The sequence below is a fragment of the Lissotriton vulgaris genome, chromosome 5, assembly GCF_964263255.1.
Source record: "Lissotriton vulgaris chromosome 5, aLisVul1.2, whole genome shotgun sequence".
In the NCBI taxonomy this organism is placed as follows: domain Eukaryota; kingdom Metazoa; phylum Chordata; class Amphibia; order Caudata; family Salamandridae; genus Lissotriton; species Lissotriton vulgaris.
In genome coordinates, this window is record NC_141693.1 from 113086494 (window position 1) to 113097414 (window position 10921).

The 10921-nt window shown below is 45.1% G+C and overlaps 1 protein-coding gene across 2 annotated transcripts in view; it reads left to right on the forward strand.

The window, feature by feature from the left end:
- The window catches only part of GPSM1 (G protein signaling modulator 1), a 727733-nt gene extending 718138 nt beyond the window's left edge, over positions 1–9595 (forward strand). For both annotated transcript variants that reach the window (XM_086921016.1, XM_086921015.1), the window contains exons 13-14: positions 2329–2537; positions 7093–9595. In XM_086921016.1, the coding sequence (XP_086777142.1) occupies positions 2329–2537; positions 7093–7323 (440 nt within the window). In that variant the 3' untranslated portion in view covers positions 7324–9595. The remainder of the gene's footprint in view (positions 1–2328; positions 2538–7092) is intronic.
- Positions 9596–10921: the final 1326 nt, after the last annotated feature.

Here is a 10921-nt window from a genome sequence, read left to right on the forward strand (position 1 = left end):
GGTGAAAACACCCAGTGTTCTGTAATCAAGGTCAAGATAGACCTAACCAGGGAATCTAATCATTGAGACCTGAGCCATCAATGCGTAATCTAAATACCCTGCGCTGTTGCTTTCGAAACAGATATTGTGACATGTTTGCAATCGTTTGGGAAATGGTCGGTTTATCTAGAACTGTCCATTTGATTTCTTAGGCATCGCGCCCCATTTCTTGAAAATGTGTGGTAAATTTAGTAATCTGTTTTTTTTTGCAGGGAATTGTGCTTTTGTGTCCCAATATATGGTTTTTAACTTTTATAGTTGTCAGACCCACGTACCTCCAACCACAGGGGCAAGTAATCAGGTAGATCAAGCATTCTGAATTGCAATTAGTGTGCTGTTTTTGCTTCCATGGTCGATCTGTGCCTATATCAATGTGCGTTGTATGTGACGTTTGGGCACACACACAACATGTGCCACATGGAAAATGTCCTTTTACAGGCAGGAGATCCCAGAGAGTGTTTAGTTGTTTGGTAAGCTGTATCCGAGATCTCGCGTGTACCAGCTTATCTCTCAAATTAGCACTTCTTTTAAACGCAAACATCGATTCAGGCAGCGAGCGTGATCCTTCGTTCAGAATTTTCCAATTCTTGGTAATGGATTTCTGGACCAAACCTGACGTGCTGCTAAAGGTGCTGACGCATATCAATGTGTCAGTCTATTCTTTCTGAGGCTGAGCTTCAAGTAGAGCATCATGGTTGTTATTCCTGGCTCTCTTTGCAGACTTCTTGATCAGGATCCGCAGATATTGACGGTCCAGCAATTGACATTCTAAATTCGCTGTATGGCTTTTGAATTTGTCCAAATCTGTACAGTTTCGTCTAAGCCGTAAATATTGGACAAACGGCAAATTATCCCTCAGGGATTTAGGATGGTAACTTGAATAAGACAACAAAGAGTTTTTTGTCACATGTTTTGCGTAGAGCTTGGTGTGTAGTGTTCTTTGCATATTCTACAGTCTTAGATTAGCATGTGCACTGCATGACCACTGGATTCAGGTTAGTGGTGTCCAAGCAAGAGTTAGAGGTATATTCCAAGTCTGCAAAAATCAGAGCTTAATGTGAGCCGGTGGTTTCTGGTGCTCAACACCAGCACTTATGACAGTCTGCCACAGTAAGGTTGTTTGTCTATTTATTGACAAACACAGCAAAAGTTGTTTATTAATTCAATATACATAAAAAAATATTAAAACCTGCATCCAAAGTCATTCTTAAAGCTTTTGGGGCTCGAAAAGTCAGAATTATCACACATGTACGAGTCTAATGGTCAGTAGGTATGGCAGCAGCAAAGGGTGGTGCAAGCGGAAGTGGCATTCTGATGCTGGCCTGGCACATCTATTTTTTTCACAAATTAAGAACTAGCAAAAAATACTTTCAATGGAACGTTAATGATTGTTGTCGCTACAATTGGACCTATGTAACTCTTTGGCTCCTGCAGATTTAAGAATATACAGCATGTAAGTATTCCCCTTAACGAATCCCCGTAAAATTTACATCATCGCAAAATGTAGAAAATGGTATTGGTCTGGAAAGTTTTGTGGTGATTCGTCAAATGGGTAGAAAAATATTAGGTCACTAATATCCGAGGAATTCCTATCTTTAAGAATACTAACTACAACTACAGAGTGGCAATCAGATTTTTATGTGATTTCTTTCTTTTTGTCTAAGATATTTATTTTGTATTTTGTTTATTGGTTTACATAATCATGTGACCATAAAAGTGTATTTTAGTTGTTCATGTAGTAAATCTTCAGATCTCCCAAACAAGCCTTTCTAACCCCATCTCTCAGGTATCCCTCCTAGACTCACCCGATACCTCATTTCTCTCCCTAATCCACTTCTAGAGACTCTTCCCTCCTTCATCTCTTTTATTCATCCCAAACCTCCTCCTCCTGCTAGGATCTCCAACTAAACACTATTTAGACCCCTCCCTCTTCTATCCCTCCATTATCTTTTTCAACTCCACTAACAGACTCACATGTCCACCGCTCAAATTAGTTTCATATTTCCCAGTACGAATTCACCACTATTACTTTTTGGGTTCCGGAATAGCATGCTACTAGCCAAAAAGTGCTTCTTCGTCTCTTCAGGGGGAGTAAGTGCTATATAAATGCAATTATAATTATATTAATCTGTTCCTGTTCACAAGCGCTTCCAGCTTTTTTCAATTATTTTTCTATTGGAGTAGGACATAGGAGCTGATATATTATACTAGGTCCAAGGTGCTCAAGTTTTTAAAATGTATTCCTGATGAAGGTTCACAAAAGGCGTCTTCTTCTCATCTTGTCTTTAGCTCCCTCTACCTTGCTGGCATCACCACAAACAGAAGAATTTTTTGACCTGATCGCCAGTTCCCAAAGCCGGCGCCTGGACGACCAGCGAGCGAGTGTCGGGAACCTACCTGGGCTTCGGATAACGCAGAACAACCTGGGTCACTTGATGGTTGAGGGAGACCCCCAAGAGCCCGGGGACGAGTTCTTCAACATGCTCATGAAGTGTCAGGTATGAAGGCAGTTCTACGGCTTAAGACCGACACAGTAGTACGCAGGGTAGCCATGAACCTTAATAGGATGGGCTGCCGTAGAGAGACCCACTTCAAAAGTGATTTTATGGGGGAGAATGGAGATGGAGCTGAGGGCACCTGAATAGTGGTGAGGCAAGCACAGGTCAGCCATCTTGCCTATAGAGTTATGAACAATTTTCTTTTATGCTAGCGAAATTTTGCAAAATGTTTTGCACATAATAAACTTTACGAAATGGCTCTCTTTAAGATTGCCTTTGCATGTACTAAGTTTATGCACATTGTGAGGTGGTTTCTGTTGTATTGCAAAATAATGTTTACTCTAACCATTTAAAAATGGGAAAAGTATATCGATTTGTCATTTGCAAGTTTACCTCTTACAAAAGCTTTCTCTGCATGGTGGCCTGTGTATGAAGATTTTTGTACCTGCAAGTTTATCTGTTGCGACCTAACGTGATGTAAAAGTCACGATTTTCATGGAAATGTGGGGAAAAGCGTCAAACTTCACAGTTTCGAGAGAGACAAAAATATGAGAGGTGGCCATGAGACGTGGGCAGGGCAGGGGCGCGGAGAGAAAGCCGGCACACGCACTGATGGAATTGATATGTAGAACAGAGCTGGCAAGTGAAAGGGGTAGATAGCTGGTCTGTGGAAGTGACGGGGCATCTGCACTGAGGTACGACCGAGGGGTATGGAAAACGTGCATGGGGTTGCTGATTGGTGATTGAAGCTATGTGAGTTTAATATCGTAGTGGTAAGAAAACTGGGCGGGGTAAATTAACCTGGAAAGGCCGGGTTATGTCAAAGGGGCGGTGTCATCTAAACCATTATGCTATCCACTGGCCTTCAGTGAGATGTGGGACACCAAATACATGAAATCCTGGGTTATGTCAGACATGATTCCTGTAAAATCTTGTAATTACTGCCCCACTTCACCATGCTTTTTCCATGCACAATGCTAACTTGAATGAAGAAAAGGTACACAGTGCAGGTAAAATCAAACTTTTATTCACAAAGTTAGTAAGTGGTGATGTTTATAGTTGCCAATATCACTTATGACTGCAGAAATGGTTCTGAAAATACCAGGACATTTATAATCCTGTGTTGGCCAAAAATGGTAGTTTTGGCGCATTCGCGATCACTGGTCACCTTGGGATGAGCCCCCCGGAGTGCACGGAGATCCTTAACTTTGTGAGGGGAGTTTACACACCCGAGACAAGCTCTACCCTAGCCCCATACATGAAAAGCATTTATAAACCCTGCCCCTTGCCTTCCAAGACACTTCCTTTTAGACCCATAATGCATCCTGCTCGTCCCAAACAAGAGGACCATGAGGCAAAGCAGAGGGAAGGCAGGGGTAAGGAACAACAATGAGGCAGGCTAGACGCTGAGTAACGAAGCGTACTTAGAAGGAATCGGTGCATTTCAATCTCGCTTCCTACCTCAACGAAGGCTTAACTTGCAAGGATGCACCAAGCAATCAAGTCAACACACTCACGAATGAAACAAACCACACAGAACTGCATGATTCCAAAGATTAATTTGGCAAATACGAAGCCCATGGAGGTCAGAACCCAGAACCCATCTGCAGAATCCTTGTAGCCAGGGCCATTCACCATAACTTATTATCATGCACAAAATGTGTCGGGTAAGGCCCAGGGAGCGACGCAACAAATGTCAGATAACCCGACAATTTATTGCAAGAGGCTCATTGAAAAAAGGCAACCATACCAAGGTAAACACACCCTCCAAAAAACAACAGCGCCAAACACTATGTTTGGAAAAGGTGACAGAGTGGATGATGAGCAGTTGCCTAAAGTTGAATGGGGACAAGACAGAGCTGATGATTGTGGGAAGCAAATCGGTCCCCAGGCCTTTGCCCAGCTGGCCTAGGTGTATTGGGAACCCGCCAGTTCCAAATCCCTCCATCAAGAAACTCGTAATTTGGATGGACAAGGAGCTTACAGTGGAAGCACAACTTAAAAAGCTATCCAGCTCATGCTTTGGTTTACTCTGAATGCTTGGAAAGGTACTGGAGCTAATTCCAGAGCACCTAAGAAAAACAGTCATTCATGCACTGGTGACCTCCTGTCTTGATTATGGTAACTCTCTTTACCTAGGTGCCCCAAAACACGTTATTAAAAGACTCCAAGTTGTGCAGAATGCTGAAGCTAGTCTCCTGTGTAAGGTGCCAATCCACGAACCAGTTGGGGAGCAATTGAAATTGCTCCACTGGTTACCGATTGAGGCCACAGAGCGCTGAAACTTTTCAAACATTCACACCCAGTCACAGATCTGGGTTGAATCCAACATCATTCTTTAGCTCACTTCGCCATCTCAGTTCAGACACAGCTATATGCAAATTAGTCTTGACCCTGTGCCTCATGGGAACTGTGCTGACTGAACTGCCAAGCCATGTCTTCCCTGGACCGGAATCTAGAATTCTGGGACCGGTTTTGGGCTAACAGCCCTCATCAGCCAGGCTAGCTTGAATACAGTGGCAAAGTGAGCAAGGGACCCACGTCTGGGCATACCCTGCCAACTTAGGGTGAACAAAGCATACACAAGGAGAAGATGGACGGAGTGTTGAAACTTTTCAGACACTCACCCCAAGTCACAGATCTGGGTTGAATCCATCATCGTTCTTTAGCTCACTTCGCCACCCCAGTTCAGACACAGCTATATGCAAATTAGTATTGACCCTGTGCATCATGGGAACAGTGCAGACCGACTGACAAGCCATGTCTTCCCTCGACCGGGAACAAGCATCCTGGGACCAGTTTTGGGCTAACACCGCTCATCAGCAAGGCTAGCTTGAATCCAGTGGCAAAGTGAGCAAGGGACCCATGTTAGGGTGAACAAAGCAGACACAAGGAGATGATGGACGGAGCGCTGAAACTTTTCAGACACTCACCCTCAGGATTACATTTAAGGCACTGTGCTTGACCCATAAAGCAATAAATAAGAGGTCCCTTGAAAATCAGACATAATAGATGTGTAAGATCATACCAAGAATATCTTCTCAGAACTACAAGAATCAAAAGAGCAAGTTGGGGAGGCAGATCTTTCTCACATCTGGTGCCTAAGCTCTAGAACACATTTCCACGTGAATTAAGATTTTTGGAAGCTGAATTTATTATCAGGAAAAATTTGAAGACATGGTTATTTCAGCATGAATTTTTAAACATACTTACGCACTTTCTTTCAGCGGCTCACTCCTTTAGCGCTGGGAAGCCCTGGGGCAGCGATGCGCTCAATCAATCCTTTTAACAATAACAGAAGCAAGGGCAGGGTGCAATGGAGCAATAGCCTCAGTGGGTATTCCAGGGGGACGGACAGAAGCAAGGGCAGGATGCAATGGGCCACTAGTACCCATGGGTCTAGTCTCCCCGTGTGACTGGCAAGGGTAGGATGCAATGGACCACTTGCATCAGTGGGTCTTCCTGGGTGACTGACACCACTTCTCCATCCAGCACACTCCCGTTGGGGGTAGCCGCGCGCTCTATAAGCTACGTAATAATAAATGCTAATAATAATAAGTGGACTTTACAATCAGTGGCGTAGCTTGACCTACTGCCCCCGGGGCGGACCCTAAGTTTGCCGCCCGGTGCAGTTAAGCGTGGGGAGTGTAACAGACTACTTTTTCCGATGGTGGGGAGATTGGGTGTCTGGCAGCCGATGGACGACTTGTTCGCGGAGGGTAGTGGTTGTCGACAGACACGACTTGCTCACCTCCGCTGCCCCCAAAAAGAGTGCTGCTCGGGTTGGACTGCCCCACCCCCAGCTACGCCACTGTGTACAATGTCATGTCGCTCTTTGTCCACAACATCACACCTTGTGGGTGGACACTCCACAAGTCTAACTCCTGGATTGAAAGCGCACAATGAACCCATCCTGTATGTGACCATGTCATCCGGACAATACTTCCTCGTGGATTGGGGTCTGTCAGCAACAACCCCATCCACAGTGGCATACAGCACCTTTAGAGCCAAGGAGATAGTAGGCAAGGACATTTGAAGGTGACCACCATAATTACAAACTGCTGCGAGCGGCATCTAAGCACTTAGGAGCGAGTGTTCAGGAAAGCTTCTCAACAAGCATTGGCAACGCCAATGTGCCTTGCCACTGCACCAACTGACTGTGCCAATGTTTTCTTTCAGTGCGCACAGGCAGTGGTTTCTCCCACCAAACCCTTAGGAGCTCTTGCAATTCAAGGCCCCACTGCAAGGGCGCTTGCAACACTATTTTTTTCCCTCAAACTTGGCAAACTTTTAATGCCATCTTTCCCGGTAGCAATAGACCTTAACCCACAGCTTTCTACAACCCCCAATATTCGGACGTTATGGTCTGCTCTCTCCCTGGACAGGAAGGCCAATTGTGTGTCCCAGATTAGGTATTGTAACTCATTTTACTTTACTTTCGGTTTTGCGTATTGAATTTTGCAAATTCTCCCATGCACTGCCCCTACCACAATGAGAATACATATTCAGTCTATTATTCCAAAACAACATTCACTTATGTATTTTTCTTTTACAGTCTGCGCGAATCGACGACCAGCGGTGCGCGCCCCCAGATGCGGTCCCACGCGGGCCCACCATGCCCGACGAAGACTTCTTCAGCCTCATCCAGCGAGTTCAAGCCAAGCGCATGGACGAGCAGCGGGTCGACCTTCAGGGCAATCAAGACGAGGTGGAAGAAGAGGAAGGAAATGACGAGGTACAGGAGGAGGACCAATCAGAGAAGCAGAGGCGACCGAGCTGCAGCTAAGACATGGGTTTGAGGGAGGCCTTCTAGCCTCAGCACCAACAAACCAACATGTCACCCGCTCATGGACCAAGACTGCTGGCAGATACTTTAAAACAAGGAACATGTGGAAAACACAGTGCGAAATATGATTTAAAAAAAGACAATCTTGCCATTCCAGGCACAGACTTGTGTTGCAATCTATAGACAGCCAAATGAACAGGTAATACAGTTGGCTGATTAAAGTTTTAGGGAGGAAAACTAAACTGCCAGGCTCTTTTTATAGTCTGTTTTTATAGAGGCAAGATGTTTAATTTCCAGGTACTGCTGCAATGGCAACTGGGGCAAACCCAGAGCTGCACAATCAGCCTAAAGTGCAGGGTGCAGGACAGAACACCTGACAAATCATGCATAGCTCAGTAAATATACTGCCAGAGACATAAAGGAATTATTCAATTCTTGGAAGGGGTGGAAGGATCGGCCCTATCTTCAGGAGAGGTCCTGGAAGCTACAAATGGCGCTGGTCCTGTAGGTCAGTATACTTCGCAGTGACACCGCAATCATACAATAGCATTTGTCGCAGAGTGATTGGCCCACAAACCATCCATGCGGTTGATCCAGGTTCATGCCAAGGTATTTTAAAATCAAAGGTGAGCAACGTGGTGTGTGCTGCAGAAGGCTCGACCAATTGTAAAGAGAGCGAAACATGTTGACCAGCACCTGGGTCTGTTCGAGACATATACAGTGTAAGTTTCAACATTAAAAAAAACCTGGGTGGAGGGCAAGAATGTTAAAATGCATCAACCCCTTTGGGTCCACCAACTTATTGCAGGGACCACGTCAATTCAGTTCTTTTACAAGCTGATTGAACGGATGCTATGATGCCTGCTGTTTCACCAAGCACTATACCGAAATGGACAGTTATTTTCAGAAGTTATGGCAGCTCCTCCATCTGCCATCGTAGGAAAATGTTTTAAAACATTCATGCAGCGGGCAGCCCTTGACGTTGATTGACTGTGAGTTTTGAGAGGATTGTTACAACTAGGTAGACCGTTATTGATCCCTAGATGTTTGCGGACGACTCCTTATCTGAAACAATGCTGCCCTCTAGTGGAATGTTAGCGCCCTCGCCAGTATTTAAAACCTCTGCTCTGCGTTTGTGCCATGTATAATATGATGATTCTTTTTAATAGCCAATTAGATGAAGTCGCGTTCCAAACGGGTTACTTTTCTGAAATAAATATTGATTATGAACGATTTTCTAAGGGGGGGACGCCCTGAAAGCCTAACAACCCCCGCATCGTCGCATAGAGTGGGTGTTTCAGAGGGTGGATGGACAAGCATACTGCAGTTCCACGGCAAGCTAATGGATGAACGAGTTGGTCAAATAGCGCCAAGACGCTGTCACAGCTTGGGATATAGTTAGACACATGTAGCCTGAGTACATGAACAATTCACTGACACCGCATCGTCGATTGTAACAGCTACTGTGGGGTGAGACGCCCCCTCCGCATTCACAGCTAAAGTTTTCACACAGAAGAGACAATTTCAGTAGCTGTTCCCTTTCATGCTTCAGGGCCATCCAATCACTGCAGGGCAGTGGACAGCTGCTGCTCACCACAGTCCCTCTAAAACGGTCTTCAAAAGTTTTCAAGCTTCAAACATTTTCATACCAAGCCTTACTCTCGTACAATAATTGAGTAACTCCCTTTTGCCTATTCCCTCCCTCCCCCACCCCGCTCACAATTATTACATAAAACATTGTAGTGGAGACCGAGGGCAACATTATTCAACATGTTCTGGGGTATTCAGGTTGCATTTACTGGGTTCAGTGATATGACAATGAACTTCCATGTTTATAAACTAGGGACATGGTTTAGGGTTTGGCAGACAGGGTATCAACAGAGTGCCTTGCCCATCGAACTCTTCGTCTGTCCGCCTTATTTAAAGAGGGGCGGACTGTAAGATTTCTCTCAACGAAGCCCCCGTTAGCTCCCTTGACAGGAATGCTTCCTCTGACAGGTCAATGTCAATGTAGGAGATTTATAAAGCGCTCTGTAACCAAACGGGGTCCCGGCTCTAAGCAGTGATCAGACAGGAGGCAGGAGGCTTACCACAAGACTGATATGCTGAATAGCCAGGTTTTCAACTCACGTCTGGAATTGAGGAGGGAGGTGGCAGATCGGATGGGTAATGGAAGTTTATTCCAGATTGTTGTAGCTCCTAGGTAAAAACTCCTGCCGCCCAGTTCATTCTATTGAGTTTTGGTACCACCATGGTTCTAGAATTAGACGATCTAAGTCAGGGGTCTCCAAACCGGTCCTGGAGGGCCGGATCCATGCCAGATTTTTAAAATAACTACATGTATCTCAATGGGGATATCCAAAAAATCTGGCATGGATCCGGCCCTCCAGGACCGGTTTGGAGACCCCCTGATCTAAGTGGTCTATTCGGCGAGTACCATCTGAATTTCTGGCCTAGAATTGTGGTCCTTGTTTATGCGAGGCTTGTACGCAAAGCCTTGGATTGGATCCTCTCCTTCGCTGGCAGCCAGTGCAACTGCTTGATGGTTTTCCTGACTGAGACATGTTCAGGAGTACGAGTGAGGACTCGAGCTGCTGCGTTCTGCAATACCTGAGCGGAGTAAGGGCCGACTAGGGAAGGGCTTTACACTGCCTGCCTTTTTAAGGGTGGAAGGTGTAATGTCTTGTTCTTTCTGTCCATTAATGCCAGACAAAACCTGTGAGAAACACAAAAAGAGAATAATGACCCCCACACCCTGGGAGAAAACTCCCCCTCCCCACGTTGGGAGTTTCTTTTTGAAAAACAAGTTTGGTGCAAGGCCGACGAAACAGAAGACTGACGTTCACCAAACATTTTTACCTTGTTCCCTTAAAGGTACGGAGATGGCCGCTGGGCCGGCGGTCACCTTTAAATCTGAAGGACGATATTCCGCCAGGATGGTGGCGGTAATGTCCTCCACTATCTTGACGGACAGAGTGCCCTCCATTAAACTCTAAATCAGCCCCAAAGACTCCTTCCAAGATTTGTTGATTGAATTCAAGATGCACCAGCATTTTAATTTGCATTAGTTTATCTCACTTGTAATGCATAGCAATGCCAGAGAGCACAGCTTCGAGGTGCAGAAACAACACACGACAAAACAAAAAGTTAAAAAATAAACAACGGTTATAGTCACGAAACTGCAAACAAATCAGTGAAAGATGGCATAGCTAGTTTTAATTTAAATAAACAGGCAAGGACAAGAGCCAAGCAGTTAATGCCTGAGACGCGTTGCAAGTTACAGCACCAAATGCTGTCTGAGTCTCACTTTAAAGGACGACTAATTGGAGATCATCTTTGGAGTTTTTTTGGAAGTTCATTCCTCAGCTCAGCTACTGTCATGTGAAGTAAGTCGCCCACATTCTTTTAATCACCATTGAGGCATTTACAATTTTGAGTCCTGGGTAGAGCAGAGGAATTTCAATATTTGTCTGAAGAAAAAAAGAAACAGAGCATGCTGAGGGAATCCTTTTTCCACATGCTCCTCTCAGTCACTCATTGCACCCCAAAAGCCTTAGGGCCCGATTCACAAAACTAACTTAAGACAAAATCCTAAACT